General features: G+C 37.3%; 1 protein-coding gene across 1 annotated transcript; it reads left to right on the top strand.

Moving 5' to 3' along the window:
• The first annotated feature begins 13,415 nt into the window (after positions 1–13,415).
• Positions 13,416–15,013, top strand: LOC129776661 (uncharacterized). Its single transcript, XM_055782431.1, has one exon. It carries the CDS (start codon positions 13,718–13,720, stop codon positions 14,867–14,869), a length of 1,152 nt encoding a protein of 383 aa, XP_055638406.1. The 5' UTR covers positions 13,416–13,717; the 3' UTR covers positions 14,870–15,013.
• Positions 15,014–21,969: the final 6,956 nt, after the last annotated feature.

The following is a 21,969-nucleotide window of genomic DNA, read 5'->3' as shown; positions in this document are numbered from 1 at the left end:
CTTTAATTTGTTTTAGCAGCTAGAAACGTTAGCTCTTTGAAATGCTATCCAGTCTCTATACCAAATCACAGAGAACAGACATCCTAGCATGAATACGATAATACCAAATATTTGATTCGGAGCTGCAGATTGACTAACAATGCTTGTTAGATTTGGGTGCGAGCAAGTTCAACATCATATTCATTGACTATCCCTCTATTCTCTTATAATAATCCTTCAGGTGGTGATAGAGGATTATATTCGACGAAAAGTCTTTCAAGTCTAAAGGAAGTCATATACATTTTGTTTATTGACCCAAAAAAATTATCTGTGCAATGTTTCAGCACAAACGTACATGATTTAGGGGTGCCTCAAAGCGCTCGAAGTTTTGATTTTTTGATCCTCAAAAATCTTCCAGCAACACTAGGGTGGCAGCGAAAATGGCCATGTCACATTTCAAAAACCGACCATGTACATTTTGTTTATTGGCTCAAAAAAATGACCTTGCAAAGTTTCAGCTCAATCGGACATGATTTAGGGGTGCCTCAAAGCGCTCAAAGTTTTGATTTTTTCATCCTCGAAAATCTTCCAAACGGGGAGTAAAGGAAATTGAGATTTTTTTTCGATGCCAAATGACCTCAAAATTCATGAAACGTCGAGATCTAGGGTGACATTGCGCATTTCGAAACGAGTGATTTTTGTTCGTTTCGACCACTTTTGCCATTATGAATTTTGAAGCGAGCTCGAAACGAGCGAAATAAAAAAGGCAGTAGTAGAGTTTCGAGCAATGTTTGACATTACGTAACATTGTGTTCGAGCATTTTTTAACTCGAAACGAGAACAAATGTCTCGGCAAGAAATGGTTGATCGTCGTTTGAGAAAATGTTCGTCAAACGTTGATTTAGTATTGAAACCTTACATCAAAGAAAATTTCAATTGCATTTCCTTTGGTTTTGACGTCTATTTGTACAAGTATGGTAGTATAAATACAATACTTTTATTTCAGCACTATGGAATCACAAAGAAATACAATAAGCGTCACATTTGCAGTACATTTGTTCATTTTCCGTAGGCCTTAGAATGGGTATATGAGTACCATCAATACCGGGTATTTGTCGAAGAAATATTGCTTTGTTTCGTTAAACGATGTGTCCAATCCGACCCTTTTCTCGCATAAGCTTCTTTCCAGAAGTGACATCATTTCATTGAACACTGATGAAACTGTTGGTTGAGCCACACCAAGTGAAAAATTTTCTCCTTCATTACATTAATTTGGTACGACCAGAAGCCAGATGATTCAAAACGACCGCTAATTTCAAAGCTGCAGGAGTAGCAGTGCTTCTGAAAGTTGTTTGGAACACAATTGTATCCGAAATATTTTTAAGTGCTTCTCGACTGAGTCTAATATACTGCCGAAACTTTATATCGGAAACGTATATAAGACAAACTCACTCATTTTCACTCAGCGAAAGAGGGTCATTTTTATCCCTCAACTCCCGTCTCTGTGGAATAAGCGAACTCTCTTGTTCACTATCGCCATTGTCAAAAATCATTTCGCGATCTTTTTTTTTTAATCACAATTCCAATATAATATCAAATTGGATTTGTTTTTCGGCATTGTTATTTGCAATAGTCGTGAATTCACTTTGTTTACAAACCCAAAAATTTGACATTTCTCTTCGGGACAAATTTTGTTCGAAATCTAGTACACTGACATAATAACATAATAACTCGAAAAAGATACATAATGCTAAAATCAATTCGATTCGGGTTTGAATTATCTCGAAACGAGTTACTCGTTTCGAAATGCGCAATATCACCCCTGGTGTCATCTTGAAAAAAAAATTTTGCCCGAAAATCGATTTTTTGGGACATAGCCTGAGAGGCAATGAAGGTATGGAAAAATAATTGTCGAATTTAAAGAACCAACATTTTGTTTATTGGCCCTAAAAATGACCTGTGCAGAATTTCAGCTCAATCGGACATGATTTAGGGGTGCCTCAAAGCACTCAAAATTTTGATTTTCTTGTCACTCAGACTAAGTCCCATAAGGTCGATTTTCGGCCAAAAACTTTTTTCGAGATGACACCAGATCTTGACGTTTCATGCATTTTTAAGTCTCTTGGCATCGAAAAAAAAAATCGATATTCCAAATTTCCTTTACTCTCCCCTTGGAAGATTTTCGAGGATGAAAAAATCAAAAATTTGAGCGCTTTGAGGCATCCCTAAATCATGTCCGTTTGAGCTGAAACTTTGCAAGGTAATTTTTTGAGCCAATAAACAAAATGTACATTGTCGGTTTTTGATATTTGACATGACCATTTTCGCTGCCACCCTAGTGTTGCTCTAAAAAGGCGATAGCGATATCGGATTACGTCGATGTGCAAGATCAACAAAAATTAAATGTTGATCAGTGGCGATAATATTGCTTATTGCATGTTGATAGTTGCTTATTGCATGTTGATAGTTGCTTATTGCTCCGGTGTGCGAGTCGCCTAAATCATACGATTCATTCGTCTCCAATGCATGTATTTCCAAGATCCAATTTCCTTTCGATTTTGAACCCTGTATTGGGGAAACCGTATTTCGCTGATAGCTCCTTTTGGTCGGTATCATTTGAGGAGTTTACCAATCGAAATTTGAGTCCAATTTGAGGAGTTGGACCAATCGAAACGTTGCACTTTACGCCTTTGGATAATGTTTGACATTTCAATATTATTCAATTGTTTATGTCAAGAAAAATAAAATGTTATTCGTTGTGATAGATGTGTAGTAATGTTTCCTATCAATTGACGCTAACATCTTTGTGATCTTTTAAGAAATGCTCGAGTAAAAGTATTTGAAATCTTTCTTTTTTTTTCTACTTGTTCGTAGTCTTGTCAAAAAATGTCAAGTTTTTTTTATTATTTTTCTCCCTAAAATGCAAGACAAACTGAATTGTTTCTTCTTCTTCTTCAATGGCACTAACGTTCCTAGAGGAACTTTGCCGTCTCAGCGTAGTATTACTTGCGTCATTTTTATTAGTACTTAGTTAAGATTTCTATGCCAAATAACACGCCTTGAATGCATTCTGAGTGGCAAGCTCTAGAATACGCGTGATCACAGTGCAAGTCGGAGGAAATTTCTTTGACGAAAAATTCCCCCGACCAGAACGGGAATCGAACCCGAACACCCGGCATGTTAGTTATGACGCTAACCACTCGGCCACGGGTGCACAACCACACAACTATGTTCTTTGACCGCTGAATTGTTTCTATGAATCAAATAAAAGTTCTTTGACCGCTCTACAATTCGTTTTTAGAGGCACCCACCTTCTATCATGTTTAGATTTTACTGCAATATGGAGATTATAATTAAATTATTATAATTAAAAAGTTTTATATGATCCTCTATCACCTCCTGAAAGATTACAGGGGGTTAGTTCCAATAGTCCTGCAACCTCGCGGCAGTCAATATGGGTGATGCGACAAGCGTTCGCTTGCGGATGTCTGTTCTTTAGCGCCATATTTTGAATTAATGTTATCAAATAGCGATGAACACTCTGACGTTCATCTTCTATGAAACTGTGCTCTCGAAACAACTTGCACTCATTCGTTTTATCTTAAGATTACTGATTAACGTTGCCTGCAATCGACGTCCATACTGCAAAATGTACGGAAAATGTTCCAAAGATTTCTAGGATAGTAAGAAATGACCGACTCTAGATAAAAGTTTTGGAAAGCAGTTTTTTTTAAATTGTAGTAATGATACATAGATTTAACTGATCACAGTATTTAATGATACCGGTAATCCTCAAACAGTCACCATATATATATACACATCACGACAATAATGTAGCTTTTCCGCTTTGTGTAAACACAGCATTTTCTCGAAATCAAAAAGAAAAAAAAGAAAATAATTGCTTATCACAAACTATCCAATAATCTCCTGAATATAGTTTTCCGGTCTCTTCGGAAGCTGTGATTTTTAATTTTGTGCCATTCTGGTTTTCCATTTGTATTCTATTGCGGTTTCATTGGGAGAAAGTCGAAATTTTGAAAGTCATTAAGTAAGATAAACTAACAAGACGCTACATTTGCTATATCTAGTGAAGTACTGAAACTAATTCTAATTTTGGTGGCAATTGTGATAATAAGTTTACAGTTAATTTTATGAGTGAGACCAGTCGGAGGAGAGGTAGGGAGTAGTTAACCTGGAATGTGCAGCTTATTAATAGGTTATTTATCATGACAACTAGCAAATGCCTCATAAGAAAGGAAGCTATAACATAATCGTTCTCGAAATTGAACAGAATTTCGTGATAAAACCTAGAACTAACCAGGCAAAGCTGAAGGTCGCCCGGTTTCTGGAAACTATGCGAATATTCATCTCGAAAGCACTAATCGCGACATTTGTTTAACTATTCATCCAGAATCAAAGGAAGCTAGCAAAATCAGCAATGAACACCGGTTTATTTTTTCCGATGATTTGAGTAAAGTTTAGCGTTAATGGTAAATATATTACATTTCAGTGTCGAGTAATATTCGATGTCTGCTAGTGTATCTACATTCAAGAAGGTTTAAATAAATTAGTCCTATTTTCCTCAAAATTTCCAAATAATACCATTGTATTGACTTGATACTGCTGATTGTACCGTAATTGATTCAATGAAAAGTGCTAGTAAAAAAAAAACAAAAGATAAGATTTTCAATACGAACTCAAGTTTTGAAGATTCTTCGTTATCAGCTTGTGTGTTTTAAACATCGGCATCAGGCTGATTCTTTCATAGATACGTTATGATACAACAGAACCATTGCAGGCGGGGGAGGAACACCCATTGGTTTGCACTCCACTTGTACGCTGAGCATATATGTAATGCATTCTATAACCGTAGAGGTAAGTCAATTTTTAAAATCATTTAAAATTGCTTAGAGTAAACTGAAATATTCAAGAGAAGATAGATTTTTCGCTATCCGTGCTTGTATGCTGGATGCTGTATTATTGTTTTCTTGCGATCTGCGCACACGCTTTTCAAACATAATAATTTTTGTTGTGTCAATGACTTCCAGATATAGCTCCGGAAATTTTTTCTTCACAGGTGGCCGGATATTGAATTCCGAATATTCGACAAACTTCAAGGTCGGATGACCGGATATTCCAAAGCTGGATATTCTGCCCATTGTCGTGGTATAATTTGTGGCAAGTTAGACGGCGCCGTGCGATGCCCGAAGTCGGAAAATCGAGTGCATTCGGCGGGTTTCAGTTTTTAGGAGTAGATCCAAAAAGCTATTTGTAACCTTTTTAATCTTGATGTTCAAGTGAATAACTTAGAAGACCAAAGAAGTAAAAAAACTCGACAGAAGATCTTTATAAAATCATTAAAATGACCCCGAGTTTTCTCGGGGATGGTTAGACGCATCGTGTAGTCGATAGACGAACTACGAGCATCCAATGTCGAGTGTCGAATATTCGCGTTGGAAGGTAATCCGTTCGTTGTGGATTACCTTCCAACGCGAGTGGCACGAGTCAAAGGATTTTTATCATTCGTTGATTCGACAAACGATGACATCCGATACACCGCTACACAATTCGTCCGAATCTATCTTTGACAGATTGGTTTGTTTACAAGTTTTAGATGAAGGAACTATGAAATTGATTCAGAAAATTCAAAATATTCGGCAAAACATTGCAGTTTAATAATGTAGATTGCAAGTATTTTTAATTCTCAGCCTGATATCAGTACAATTGCTACGGCAGCAATTTCAATACTCGCATCGTCATCCAGTTTCCTAACGTTTTTGATAGTGAATACATTCGATCCAAATACTCGCTGATTGTTTGGACCGATTGCATTGAATCAAACATTCACTTCACCGTGTAGCAGCACATTCGTCACAACATTTGTCGATTCATTGAGTCAAATGTTTGAGTCCAACATTTGAGGACGAATTGTGTAGCGCCCTCATAACATGTTTGCTTCCGAGCGGGAAGTTTTGAATGAAAGTCGGTTAATCGTTCGAATAATTCAAACAATCGAATATCTGAAATTATAATCGATTAATTTTGTATCGAATACTTCGAAATCAAGATATGAATTCATCGAATAATTGTCACTTAATGCATTTTTTGGCTAAGAATTAGACTATAATTCTTTTTTTGCAACATTTTTTATCCAACCAACTAACATCGACAACCCGATAGACCACGCGACCAGAATGACAACGTGATACGTGATTATTTCAAGGAATAAATATTCGTTCGATTAATCGAATATTGAAAGACAATTATTCGAACGAATCGAATATTGAAAAATGCCGCAACGATTAATCGATAATCGAATAAATGAAGAATTTAGACATCACTAATTGTGACGCGAACAAAGCAGAGTGATATGCCCCGCCCGTAAGACATCACCGCCAGCCAATGTAACAGGAGAGAAAGAGATGAAAACTCTGTGTATATAGTGTGTACATTAGGGTGCCAATAAATGTATGGGAAATAATCGACCTTAAAATTTAGAAAAATTACCCTATAAAAATGATAACGGTACTCAGTACTCAGTATCAAACAAAGTAGTCACCCATACAAGACAACGCACAGTGCGTTAAATGCATAGGAATGTGGGACAAAAATCATAACAGCAGAAATTAGCCATTGTAACACTTCGTTGTGATGGAAAAGATTCCTCATAAGCATCAGAACTACTGTTTGCATAAGTGTCTCATGTTATTTGAATAATCGCACAAGTTTCTCAGGCGACAAAATCTTTGTTCTTTTAAAGCGAAAAGTTCTGATAATCTCGGACTACCGAAATCATTATTTGAGTAACTACTGGTCTAAATGATGTTGAAGTAGTTGTTTTTTAAGAGCAAAATAATTGTTTGCATAAAAAAAACCTTTGTTAGAAGAGAAGAGTGCTGATCTTTTCGGATACACATTGCTGGCATTAATTACACATTTATTTCATTAATGGCAAAAGTGTCTCATATTTAACGGATAATAAAACCACAATTATGTGTTGATTATACTTCATATGATTTACTCTTGGAGACTGTTTCGAAAGATTTCACGCGAAGACGAATTATAAAACATATTTTTTATATAAAACACCACATCAAAACACATAGTTGAGTTAACACATATACATAGTTTACAAAAAAATAAAAACAATGTTTATTTTTCATAATCTTGTATTTATCACTGCTTTTTCAAGGAAAAATAATTCCGACCAGTACGACACCCATGCCCAAATTTAATACGACCGCAATGGGTTAAAGGAAATCGGGTTTTTCAAAAAAAACATTGCTGATGCCAAATGTCTTCAAATTGCATGAAACGATTCAGTCCGATTCTATAAGACATTTGGCATCAATTTTGTTTAAACCCCGATTTCCGGTGATTTTTCGGTTTAAAAAAAAGTCAAATTTTAACGTCTGCGACTTTAGTATATAAAGTCCGATTGAGCTAATACTTCGCATTGTATATTTTATCGTGTAAATCAACATTTTGCACAAAGTTCCATATGAAAAATCGAGATAACTTTTTTCATTGGCACCCTAAACCATACGTTTTGCCTCGTGTAGATTTTTGACAATTTTTTTTGACACTCTACGAAGAAGATAACGATTTATTAAGAGTTTTTAAACGCATATTACTCAAAATGGTTATTGCGACATGTATTGTGTTATATATCATTAGACAGGAAATTTGTCCAGTATTTTTTTTTTGCTTAAAACATGAACAGTGAATATAGTAAATAAAGTTAACAATTTGACGGTTTGAATGGGTACGTTTTCTTGCGATTGCACTAACCACTCGCTCTCCTCCCCGACGCAACGAGCAATATGATTGTCTAGATTCGGGCGTTAGCTCACAATGTGAGTTGATGCGTATAATGAGGGTGATTTTTAGATTTTCAAAAAACTCTAACTTTGACCACTTTGCGCCACTTGCCCTTAAGTCCGATTGAGCTGATATTTTGCATAGGGTATTTTTTCGAAGTGGTGAACATTTTCATTGGCACCCTAGTGTACATATTAGCCTTTAATTGCATTCTTTTTGCTTTATGCTGACTTCATTTCCAACCACCATTGATTAAAGATTAATTCGTGTATTTAACCGTGTGAATGAAAACTGTATAAAAACCAAATCTAGTAGCTAGTTCTTTAAACAACAAATCATCATCCCGATTCCACCGGAGAACCAGTATCCGTACAGAAAGAAGTAACGAGAAAGAACTACAGTCCGCTTGTGATCGAGGTGTTTCTGTTGACGTGCTTGTGGAACCAATCCGTCCTTTCAAAGGACATGAAAGTTTTCCACAAGTGCCTAAGCGGAACGCTCGCCCTCCCACCATAATCTGGCACGGCTTTCACATCGGTCCTTCGAACCGGATCGAATCGGATGAGCATGCTGAAAAAGACTAGTAAAGTGAATTCAGCAAACAAGACATTTGTGCAAACCATGAAAGACTTAGTTACACTTGGTAAAGCGTAATAGTACTGAAGAACTAATAATCGTGATAGAAAAGTGAAAGAAAGTGACAATTTGAAAATGCCTATCGACCACACACCGAAGGAGTCGGTAGCTGACCCGGAGCAGTTGAAAATGCTCATCCACCACCGAGGTCTGGTGAAAGGAAGAATGACGAGAATAAACCATAGCTTACAAGCAGTCGAGGGTGATTCGTCGAAGATAAGTGCTTCATTGATAAAGGTGTACTTGAAGAAGCTATGCATTATGCTGAATATAGCGAATTGCACCGTGAAGTGTTAGCCATCACTCCGCCAGCGAAGATGGACGAGCAAGATGATAAATTCAACGTTTTCGATGCTCTACCGAAACGCTCGATCGCTTGGAACATCTCTTGGAGCTAGTGGGGCGCAACAGGTGATCGTGCAGCAGCAAGCCCTTACGGCACCGATACTCTTGTTTGATGCCCTAAATTGAAAGCCATGTTTGATGACTTGGTTGTGCGAGGGGGTAATTCCGATGCACTCAAGTTACACCACATAGATAAAGCCTTAGTTAGTGATGTAACCAATTTGATTTGAATGCCAAGATGATTCGTGATAACAACTTCACGGAGAAAACTGAAATGGTCGTTTTTTCTAGGAAGCACGAACCCGCCCAATTCCAGCTTCACCTATCCGGCAAAACGATCAAGCACTCGATGTTTTTCAAATACCTTGGAGTATATTTTGACTCTAAATGTACCTGGGGAATACACATTGCGTATTTGAAACAGAAATGCCAGCAAAGAATCAATTTTCTCCAAACAATAACCGGAACATGGTGGGGTGCCCATCCAGGAGACCTCATTCAGTTATACAAAACAACGATATTATCAGTGTTAGAATATGGCAGTTTTTGCTTCCGATCAGCTGCCAGGATTCATATTCTCAAGCTGGAGAGAATACAATATCGTTGCTTGCGTATAGCCATGGGGTGTTTGCATTCGACACATACGATGAGTCTCGAAGTTTTGGCAGGAGCTTACTCTTCGGTTCACAGAATTATCCTACAGATTTCTCATCCGTTGCAAGATCATGAATCCATTGGTGATTGATAACTTCGAAAATCTACTCCAACTGATTCCTCAGTCAAGTTTTATGTCTTTATACCATGAGTACCTTACCCACGACGTGCACCCTTCACCAGGCATCTCCAACCAAGTTTGCTTCCCATACTTTTGCAATTCCTCTGTCATTTTTGATCTGTCCATGCGACAAAAAATCCATGGAATTCCAGATCATCTACGGTCCGATTATATTCCGCCGATATTTTCGGCAGAATATGGGAAAGTTAGATCTGATAAAATGTTCTTTACTGACGGTTCATACATAAACGGGTCCACTGGCTTCGGCATCTTCAATGAAAAGATCCTTGTTCCGTGTATGTCGCTGAACTGGGTGCGATATATTACGCATTAGGGATCATTGAAACATTGCCCATCGACCACTATTTTATTTTTTCAGACAGATGTGTTTTTAAGAGATACTCGTAGAATGAAACGGAACATCGTTTTATGAGTTTTTTAACGTTCCGAATTGAGACATTTCAGAGAAAATTATGAATGAAAATCAACTTTTCTGTAGCTGTAAAATAATACATATTTTGCGAGTAGTAACAAAACTATGAATATAAATTAATGTCTAATTTTATATTATAATGATGAGGTTATATAGAAAATATTAGGAAAATTATTTGAACAGGTAAAGACTATTTGTTTGAGCAATCAATTACTACTAAATATTCATGTTCATTCAAACTTTTACAATTTAAAGCTGTCTTCAGTTGTTCTAATCTGAAGTAGAGGACTTTTGCACCATTGTTTTTGTTTAGTTTAATTCGCGCTAATTGCAGTAGACGTATAAAAAATTGTCGACTCATTTTCTGATGATTTTCATATGGAAATTGAAAACTATATGGCATATACATACTACACAAATAGTGTTACAGCAACTCAATGGTTAACACACATGTTACTACTCCGCATCGACAACCTATAGTCGACTGCATCAGCGACAACCCATTTGGCAGAGCACAGAGAGGACCACCATCATAGAACCCTTTTTAGATCATTGGCTTTGACAAGACGTGTTTTGGGACAATGGCTTTCCAGAAGTTTTTGGTTTTTGGCTTGGCGTGGAATTTCACAATAGCTATTCCAAGAATTCAGTAGGCAGATAACAAGAGGCTATCGTAATCGATGTAGCTTTTTTGACGTAGGACTACGTCTTTCATTTCTATACCGGGGTGTAAAATCAAAGTTTCGAAAACGAAAGCGTTACGCCGGAGACCGAGATTTTGAGCGTTAATAGCTCCTAAACAACTCAACGAAATGGTATGATAAACACTTCATTTGAAAGATAAAATGTCTACGCGTTCTATACTTGTTACTTTCTGATCCTAAAACTTGTTTCAATAGTCTTAAAATTGCTTTCAAAACAGGCTATTGAAATCACCAATCGGTATATAAGCGAGCGCCGCTCGGAAATCCACTCAGTTCAAGTTGAACAGCGATTGGTGCATGTTGTCGCTGTTGTGGTGAAGCTCTTCATTTATCATGAAAGCGCGGATGAACGGTGTCACCAAGAGCCTGTTTGTGCACCTTAGGCCAGAAGGGAATCCATCAGGAGGAGAGTGATGCCACAAACGGTTCCCCGGGAAGATCTCGAAGCAGCCGCTACACACACACACACACATACACGCGCGGAATTCTTTCCGTTTGGATGCCATTCAACATCGAGAAAGATCTGGAAAATAATCTGCCAGTTCCTCTGGGAATTTAAAAATACATTCATGTGAAAGAGTTTATTTGAATGTTTTCTATCCATGTAACACTGTGACCAAAAATGTTTCAATCAAGTGCTATTAACAGATGGTTATCGAGTTAGCATTAACCACTGGTGGGCTTCCAGTATCGAGGAAAATGTGGAAATATCTAATCGTTACTGAAAATAATCTGCCAGTTCCTCTGGGAATTTAAAATTACATTCATGTGAAAGAGTTTATTTGAATGTTTTCTATCCATGTAACACTGTGACCAAATACATTTGGTTTTGTGATTTTTCAAGCAATCGCAATTAACAGGATAGCTTCTGAAGATTATTCTTCCCCATCAGTAGGATATTTCCGTATCCAATATTGTATGCGCCCGCAATCGATTATTGCTCAGTCGCCGAAAGTTCCGAGCTCAGAGAGTTCATTCCCCTCTAGTTTGCCTTCCAAATTGCCATCGTAAACCACGCCTTCTCTCGATTCAATCACACACAAAAAGTTTTTAATAAATTTTCGTGTATCGCGAAAGCCTCGTCCGCAATGAATACTGAAGCGAAATGATCAGTTGTGTTTGGTACTGGTGCAGGTGCTGGTTCTCCTTTCTGGAACAATTCTCCAAATTTGAAGTAAAACATAACTTCTTCATCCGAAATGTGACCGTTCATTCCAGCATCAACCATAATTATTTCGTTCTTCGCATTAATAGGCGCTAACAATACGATGCTGAAGAATACCTTGTACTTGAGGGGCTCAGAAGGAGAAAGGGTATAGTGATTTGATCGATTTCTCTTCATCAACTTTTTCTTTAGTTAATAACTCAACTTCAAAAACGTTTCAGTTTGAGTCTGCTATAGAATCCGATAGATGAGGTCGAATCTAATGTTTCATTCATAGCATTTGTATGTATAAATTATCGCGGTTTACATACTCTGCTAATTTATTTCTATTCAGAAACATGTCAAGAACATGTCAAACGCGATAATTTACACACAACAATGTAACGAGTAAAACATTATTTTTTCAGGGGTCTCCATACCAAAATGCCTTCTATTCCAGAAACTATAAAATATAGAAAGTTGACGTCTTCGACGAAAGTTCATATTTTAATAAGATCGAATACACTATATTGCTATCTTGACTTTAAACAAAATTAGGATTAGTTGTAATTTTTTCAAAGAAAATATTAAAAAGTTATCGTTAGAAAATTTTTTTCCCTGTAAATGTGTCCAACTTCCGATGTATGGACGACTTGTTGGAAATTGTATTTTGTCTATTCGTATCTATTTTCTTCATAATTCAAAAAAAAACATCTTTTCGAGGAAAATAAATTTTAATTTCCAAAATAATTTTTTTTTCATTTTATAGGTATTATAGTTTTTGAGTTACAATTTTTTGTAAATCTCGAAAAAGTAGTCGAATACTTTTTTGAATATTTCAGTTGCTTAAAAGACCCATGTGTTTACACCCACAACGTTTCGCTGCTAACTGAGTTGGGGCTGCCAACGGCCAGTCGAGTTGGCATGAAATTCGTCAAAAGTGTGACACGTGTTGTTAATAATCACACGATACAAATATGTAGAGTATTAGCCTCAAGTGAACCGCGGTTAATCGGGTTCATCGCTAATGTAAATAAAAAAATAATTCATCGAGAAAATAACTTCCGGCTACGTTTCTAAACCAAATGAGCCCTGTTGGATGCATGTGTCGAGAGGAAAACACACTATTCATTCAAACAGAATGGGAATCAGGGAAGGGTTCTACCGTGAACGTGACGTATTTCGTCGTTCCATAATCATCTCAAATGATTAATCTTGAGATTGATGCCCATATAAACGATGGATTAGATAATCACTGAGTGAACGACGGAGATACATTCACAGTTGAAATTTTGTTTTGACGGCTTTGCTATTATATAAATTTATACAACGCTCATTGTGATTAATTCGATGGTCTATCAGGAACGAAGCTAGTGATTTACAAGTTTGATTCGCTGCGCCACAGCTCCCCTTTCGTTTGGACTACTTAGTGGACCATCTCATCGTCGGCGTTGCAAAAGTCATAATGTGGTGGGTAAATATAGAATGGAGAAATGGTGAAAGAGGAACATCTAAGATGTACATTATAATGATCAAATCCACGTTAGGAGTAACCGGGAGTATTGCTATCAGTCGGATTCGATGGGTGGTGAAACAGCGCGGGATTCAACGGCCAGGTTGGCTAGTCGCATGTGCACGACAGAGAAGGAGTGTGCACTTGATCATCACTGTACAGAAGAACGGCAAAACGGCATATTCCAATTTTCTGTTTTTATACTTTTCTTCTTTCCTGTTGCGTCGTCTATAATGAACTTGGCGTAAATAAAATATCTTTCTGCGGCCAGTCGCTCGTTGAACTTGAACCAGAAAGCAACGATATCGACAAGGAAGTTGCGCTGCAGTATTAAGTTCAAATAATCTGCGTTAGATATTCGGAAAATATGGTCAGAATTTTTCTGGTGTTTTTATTACTGGGAACGGTAGTACTGGCGGGACCGGTGATTCGTAACGATCACCAAGCATCGAATACCAGTGAGGATGACTCAGCACAAGAAGGTGGCATCAGTTCATCTCCAGATGCTAGTGTTCCAGAAAGTAGTTCCGAGGTATCGAGCAGCATAAGTGAAACTTCTTCCAACGCGGTTGATGCTGAAGCGCAACCAGAACCCATCGTTCCAGCGCCCGCCGAGCTGTCAACTAGTTCTTCAGTGGAACAAACTACAACGACAGTTGCCGCTCCAACGACAACTAAAGCGCGTAAAACAATCACTTTCGACCAACGCCAGCAGGGAAAATTCAACATTCGAGCCGATTTGGAAAACTTTGTAATCGTTGTGGTTCCATCATCTCCATCGGCTGGAATATCTCTCCTGGATTTATTGAATCGTTCCGGTCAGAAGCACTCCCAGAAAAAGAAGTCTGGTCATCGTAAAGGTACTAAGAGCCATGGCGCGCAGAAAAAAGTGCAACGTATCGCTCCCGAAGTGGTTGTTCTTGATGATACTCAAACACAGGCCAGAGTAGATAACGATGAGTTTATCGAGGGACGCACCCCGTATAAGGTTGATATCTCTAGCACAGCACGTAGCAGCAATTCCGCTCTCCCTTCCCCGATTTATCGCGTCGTAAGACCCCTCGCATTCAACGTAGAACAGCCAACATCATCGAACATGATTCGCTTTCCCGCGCCATCAGGTAATTATTATGCTAGTACCGTAAGAGAGCCAAAGTCATTACCCGGGTTGGCGACGTACGACGATGAAATTAGAACTAATACCGTGTACACTATACTAACCAATAACAACAACGGTGACGGTGGTATCGTTCGTAGCGAGGATGATGGTATTGACGATGATAATCACCTGATGCTGGATGCACGGACTTATCTTGATTTACCCGCTTATCCTAATTATTCCTTCGATAGCCTAGAGTATCCACGGTCTGATATCGACATGATGAAACTGCAGCTGCAAAATGAAAACGACGAACCGAACGGTGACGGATGGGAGCTTAAGCTTCTCGGAGCCCAGGAACAGTGTGGCCCTGACCGCAAGCGTGACAGCTACGGCGTGTGTCAATTCGTAATGCCCTAACTCGTATCGTGTCTTCCCTCCATTGAATTAGTCAATAAGAGTTATTTATTTTATCTGGCGATTGATCGTTTATTTATTATCATATTTATTGTAAAAATATGTCATAAGTGCCAAATAAAAAGAAATTATTCTTATGATTTAAAATATTTGCGTATTTTGCGTCACAAACCATTTATCTGATGGTTTTTCACTCCAACACAAACACACTCTCGATGCTTATAATGCGTAGAATTTCTCCGGACAAATTGTGACCAACTGATCAGCGTAAGAAAGAGTATAATTTGCATTCTGCTGTGTGTAAACAGAAAGTCCACTGCTTTCACCGGGAGGGGTTCACATACTTAGCAACTTGCGAGGAGACATGTGGAGCGATGGGGGATAGCGAAGGGACGGAGAGCTACAGCGGAAGCTGTAGTATAAACGTGAATGCCGGTGCCGTTATACCGCTTGACCCACATCTCTCGTATTATCGAGACTGGTATTTCGTGACCGTTTTTTCCCTACCTTCTGAGGTTTCCATCTTCGGCGAAGCTGTAGGGATGACCGTCGTTTAGTGATGCTGATGGGGAACGGTAATCATGTTTTGAGAAATGGTTTTCTTCTGGATTCTTAGATATGTGTATTAAAGACAGTATATTGAAAATATGTAATGCCAAAAGAATAAGTAAATAGGCTTACCGATTATGACATTCAAATGTATCTAGTTCGTACAAAGCGTTTTGATGAAAATAAATAAAATGCTTAGTTATTGAACAGTGCTACTTTTCCAAAAAAAAATCTTTTTCACTAAAACCATTAGGCTATTTGATGCAATCATTTTCGTTGGATTTTTATTTATACAATGCGTTTCACAACTATAGAACCACTCATTTCTTCTAAATCTCCAGAGATATGTAAGAAGTCGGTTGAATTGAAGTATATAGTGTAGGATATAATAATTATCTTCGTTTATAACACTGGCCATTTGAACATTATTGTTGTGTCGAGGCGCGAAACATTCAATAAAATAAAATTTTAGTGTTTCATATCTATAGAACCAGATGGAAAAGCTCTCACTCCTTCACAAAATTACCGTCAATTTCACATGAATTACATTATGTTTACAATTCATAAGTCATCTTTAGTTCTCAATCAGTTCAAATAACCCATTCGGGGTGGTTTCGACCAAGCTGCGCCATGTTGTAGTATATATTTCGTTCTACGCAGAGGATACTGCTCGTTTAAGCTCTCCAAATCATTCATAAAGCTTGTAAGCTGCATCTACTATTCGTACGATCACTCCTTATAAGTTCTTGATAGGGTTTTGATCTGGTAAACAAGTCCAAAATCTGAAGTCCCTATTCATTAAACCATGCCTTGACTTTCTGGATTTTATGAATTGATACCGAATTACCCAATTATCACGGTGTTTTTGATGCAAAAACAGAAGTAAATGATTCTGAAGCACTTCGTTGCACTTCTGAATGTTCATTCGTGTTGATGGTGAGCTATCTAAACTAGGCCTTTTAGAAAAAACTCTCCCTGAACCTTAAAAATCCCATCTCCAAAGCTGCGGGTCCAAAAACTAATGTGGAAGCTAATTCCACGGTTTCCCTATTTTAGGAGAGCTTCTCTGATAAAAAGAAATTCAACTAGAACAGAATTTCTTCATACTGGAAGGACTTACAGAACGTGTCATGTAATTTTTTAACTCGTAACTTTGCAGGCGGCATGTCGGCATTTTGTAAAGGAGTGAGAGTTTGTTCATCTGGTTCAATAGTTATGGAACACTGGAATTTTAGTTTTTTGATTGTTTCGCGCCTGAACACAACAATAATGTTCAAATGGCCAGTCTTATAAATAAAGATAGTTATTATATCCTACACTATATACTTCGATTCAACCGACTTCTTACATATCTCAGAAACTCACAAAAAATGGTTCTATAGTTGTGAAACGCGGTGTAGTAGGGATAGTGGGGGCAAAGTGGTCACCTGCTTGATTGGTAGTATAACTATTGACTATTGATGTCGTGTTGATAGTCACTTTATGTTTAATATTCATGACTCTTGATTTTGGAGTCACCCTGTGCCCCACTAGAGCTATCATATGTCAAAATATAAATAAAAACAGAAATCACCCTCTAGGTAGCCAAACGGACGTAGGATTGCAATCAGTTTGGACGACTGTTCACATATTCTAGGATAGGTGAACAGATATTTTGTTTGTTCTCAGCGATAGAAATAAAAATTTGAATATAGAAATCACTTTGATATTTGGGGGCAAAGTGGTCAGTGGTAGATAACGACTTACAATGTTCTGTTTACTAGAACTGATATATCTCATCACATTCTGCTCTTGACGAGTCCCTTTTGTGGCTTCATTCATGGAAAAATATGCCACACCAACCAAAACCAAGCCTCATTATGTGAAACGTTATGTGTTTCTTACTACGTTTTTCTATGTATGAGAAAATTTAAATTACGAGCTAATATTTTGCAAAGGGTATATTATCGTGAAAATCAGCAATTCGCAGTGAATTCCTAATGAAAAATCGAAATAACTATTTTTAATGGTAACCAGAACCACACGTTTCGTTTCGTATTCTAAAAAAAAACAGAGTCCCAGAGTGTCGATTTTTGATAAAAAAAAATTTTTAGATGACACTAGATCTCGACGTTTCATGCAATTTTAAGATATTTGGCATCAATTTTTTTTCGAAAACCCCGAGATTTTTGGGAGGTTTCCGTGTCATCAAACATCGTGCGTAATGGTGCTGGAGACAATCCGTGGATTTGAAACTTTTATGATGTATAAAACGCAAATCTTCTGAATGTTGTGATTTTTACACAACATTCTGATTGGTTAACTGTGTCAAGCCCTTTCATTTGATACACATATTGATGGTGTTGTGAATAAAATATATATGTCGCCATTTTGTGGTGGTGGCCATTTTGGATTTGCATTTTTCATAAATAATTGTGTTCTACTATTCAATTCCTTTCATTTGATATCCATATTGATTATTCAATATGGAGTTATTATACAAATTACTCAAAATTTCCTTTTCGAAATAAAATACTCCGGATAATCGAGTCACCGGATAATCGAGTCGGATAATGATGGTCCTGAAAAGCGTTTAGTTGGATTGTTCAGTATTCGTTTTTCACTCCACCAGTGGTACAATCGAGCGATGAAGGCAGAAGGATGATGATTAGTCGTTGGATGATACACGATAAAAGATGCCGAAGAGGAATGAGAACTGGGAGAGAGGAAATTGGTCCAATCGAAACGTGAGATTTATCGCAACAGAAAATCAAAGCAAACGCATACTTCATTACACAGTTTCGTATTCGTATTGATTGAGCAACTATCAGAGCACAGATTATTTGTGCCAATTGACCAATCAGAATGCAAGAGTTTCGTGTAGATAATACTTTACATTTTTCAATTGTTCGATTGTTAGTTTCAGAAAATATATCATTTTCTTCATTGTATTACATTATTAGAAAATATCAAAATCGATTGATGCAAATATCTAGGAAATCCATCAGCAAATGACTGAGCAATGAGCGCTTGAAATTGGCGGCATAGATTTCGTTTTTCACTTTGTACCCCAATATGTTCCCAATAGACGTAATCCTATGTCAAAAAGTTTTTACTCAAAAAAAAAAATACAAAAAAAAAATGATCAAATCTTGACAATTTCGAAACAAGATGATGGAAATGATTTTTTACTTCATCTTTTCTCATTAGCCAGAATTTTTTTCGATTGTGAGTATTCTCCACTCAAACTGAAACATCGATTCTTCAGTTTCGTTCTTTTCTGCTGTCATTTCCTTCGAATTTGAAAGCTCTAATTTATTATCATTTGAAGGGCTGTATGTCAGTTTTAGTCTCACACGATCATTGCTTCCAATTGCATGTTTCTTTCGGCTTTATTTCTTCAAACTGGGTTTTCCCGGAGGGCATATGAGGGCATATTAGTTTTATAACCAGCGCCAGAAACTGATTATGTCTGTTGGCATACTGCACATTCTTCCACATCGTCATTTTCATTACTTTCAGTGAATACGGTTCGAACTCGTACGAAATTTTCATTCAGATATAAGACACTTTTATTTTCATTTGACGATTTGATAACTTCGCTTTAGTGTGAAGAATGAATCAAATGAACGTGAAACGAAACAAGATTGTTCAAAGGTGAAAGGACATTCTTTTTATTGAGCGTGAAGAGAGAGTAGCATCAACCATTAACCAGGAAAATTTTGACAGAGATCCCAATACATTCATTACTGACAATTTTTGTTCTAATAATATAAAAAGTATAAATATCAGCAAAAATTCGGATCATTTCAGAAAAATCGGGCAAAATTGAGTGTTTGTGTTTGTCTCAGGAAGCGTGCCAAAGAGTTTGGGAAATCCTGGAAGGTTGGCATCTCTGTCTCCATGCCGGAGAAAAGTTTTTCAACCTTTTTCCCAATGATAAAAAATGTACTATTTCAATTTTTTGTAGTAAAAGCCGTTTGCTATCTTGAAAAACAATAAGATGAGCTACAATTTTCTTCGAAAAACGGAGATTGGAACGGTAAGTGGACGCATGAAATAGGCATATTCCTTAGGGTGACCACTATGCTCCCACTTCCTCTAATGTGATTCAGAATGAAGGAATGAAGCTCAACTACTTTTGTACTATTCTCATTTGTATACTTGATCGGCATTGTGATATTTAACGGTTAATTTTGACGAATGCATTTGAGTTTATGTAGAATCATTTTGGCTGTCAGCTACGAGATATGTCGTATTTTTCTATGAGTAGTACATATAAGCAAAAACTGTCTCGATTCAAAATGCAGCATTCTCAAATGACTGTAGCTTTTTACCCATTGGGTATTTTCTATTAAAATTTTGGGTAGAATGTGTTCATTGTGTGTTGTGTACTTTATATATGTTTCACAAGCGGATGTGCAATCGTTGCTAAAATAGAGTCGGAAGAACAACAACCGCGCAAAAGAGTTTTGCGCACGTAGGGGAAAAGGGGGAATTTGGACCACCTAAGCAAATCGCCTAATATTTCCAAACCAATACGGTCTAAACCAAAAATGTCACATTGTATACTGAGCTACACTCTCAATCAATGATTTTTAATCATTATATCAAGCTTCAAACTACCAAATATATCATAAAATAAAAGAGATGATATTAAAATTTGATGCGGGGTGATTTGATCCAGTGTGTGTTTCATTGAAAAAAACATACTTATGTTTATGTAAAGTATTTTGGGATAATGTTACAATTCCAGGTGCATTGGCCAGATTCCCGACCAGAAAAAATGGATTGACACCATCTCGAATTCTGCATGAATCTTTTCACTGTTGTTCGAGCGTTTTCAAACACTTTCGTTGTTGGTCAAAACAAATCCGTTCTTGATGGCCTGAGTTTCGCTGCATCAAATTGTGCCTCTTCTGTAGGCGAACAGAATTTTACTGCACAATACATCAAAAGTTTGTTTATTCAGCGGGAAAAACCTTAAAACCACGATCGGAAAACTCACATTTTTTGACAATCAAAGTGCTTGTTGTGTTCATGCTACCGTTTTCTTACACCTGTTGAATTTTACCAATTTTTTTTTTACGTTAGTTACGTACGGTTCAATAATAAAAAAATGACATAAAAAATCCAAGTTGAACCGTACTTTTTGAGATAAAGGGGTGGTCCAAATCACCCCGTGTGTCCAACTCACCCCGTGTTACCTTATCTCCAAAAATCTCCAAGTATACAAATGAGCATAGTACAAAAATAACCCCTATTGTGCATTTCTATCAACTCGAAATATTTTGAACGACTTGATAAAATTCCATTCTGTATTCCGTTCGAGTTGTTTTTGCATTTCGTTCGATCTGTTTCTCTTCAAACATTAAATGGGCAAAACTTGAAAACCTGAGTGCTATTTTATAACTCGAACGGAATAACGTTTTCGAAGGAAATGGAAATCCGTCGGAATACAGAATAGGTCCGAACATGTCACAATAGGTTTATTGAACGAAACGTTCCACGAACGAATAATTTTGCGTAATGGACCCGTAAATTGGTCTCCAAATTGGTCTGCGGAATGAAGAGTTTAAGCTATTCGTGTATTTGTGATTAAACTAGTGTTAAGGTTCGGCTCAAATTCCTGGTAAGTATATTGTAAAACGGTTTGAGTTGAAATTAAACCGCATGTCACCGAATGTTCGTCGTATAACCGGAAGTTATCACAATTTTTTTGTTTTAAATTTAGAACTATTTTGACCCTTGAGCCTTTGGGTTTTGCCCAACAATTTAAATTTTTACTGCGTTCAAAATGTCAAGTTTCTTTCCATCATCAAACGCATCAAATGCCTGTGGAAGTTTTTGGCGACTCCACACCATCGGAGAGATTTTGTAAAGAACGGTTTGGACGATTTAAAAGTGGTGATTTAAGTGTTAAAGACAAAAAGTGTCCGGGCAACCGAAAAAGTTTGAAGACGAAGAATTAGAGACATTAATCGCTCAAGATTCGTGTCAAACACAAACAGAGCTTGCAGAATCATTAGGAGTAACTTGACAAGATATTTCTACACGACTGAAAGCCGCAGGATATATTCAAAAGCAAGGAAATTGAAACGAGAGGTCGCAAGGCGATTTTCCTTGTCCGAAATGTTGCTTGAGCGAAACAAAAGGATTTTTTTTGCATCGAATCATTAGATCCGTTGAAAGCAAGCTATTTTCGAAAACGTCCAGATTATGCAATCAGACACGAGTTGATTACACTCCATCAATACAACGTTCGGCCTCATGTTGATGTTCGAGTTCAAAACTGTTTGGAAAATAGCGGATGGGTAATTCTGGTTCATTCATCTTTTAACCCAGACCTTGCCCCTTTTGACTACCATTTCGATCGATGCAGAACGCTCTGAGTGGAATACACATTACTACAGAACAGGATATAACGCTTTATTCGCGACGGAATCCTTAAATTGCTAGAAAGATGGGAAAAAATTGTGTCTAGCGATGGCCAATACTCCATACTTCTCACTGTTCATTCGTGTAGATGACGCAATCTGAACCAGGCTCCACCTTTCCCCCAACGATTTGCTTGA

This window comes from Toxorhynchites rutilus, chromosome 3 (genome assembly GCF_029784135.1).
Source record: "Toxorhynchites rutilus septentrionalis strain SRP chromosome 3, ASM2978413v1, whole genome shotgun sequence".
Classification (NCBI taxonomy): Eukaryota; Metazoa; Arthropoda; class Insecta; order Diptera; family Culicidae; genus Toxorhynchites; species Toxorhynchites rutilus.
Note: the sequence above shows the minus strand (reverse complement) of the source record. Positions and strands in the feature narration are given on the sequence as shown.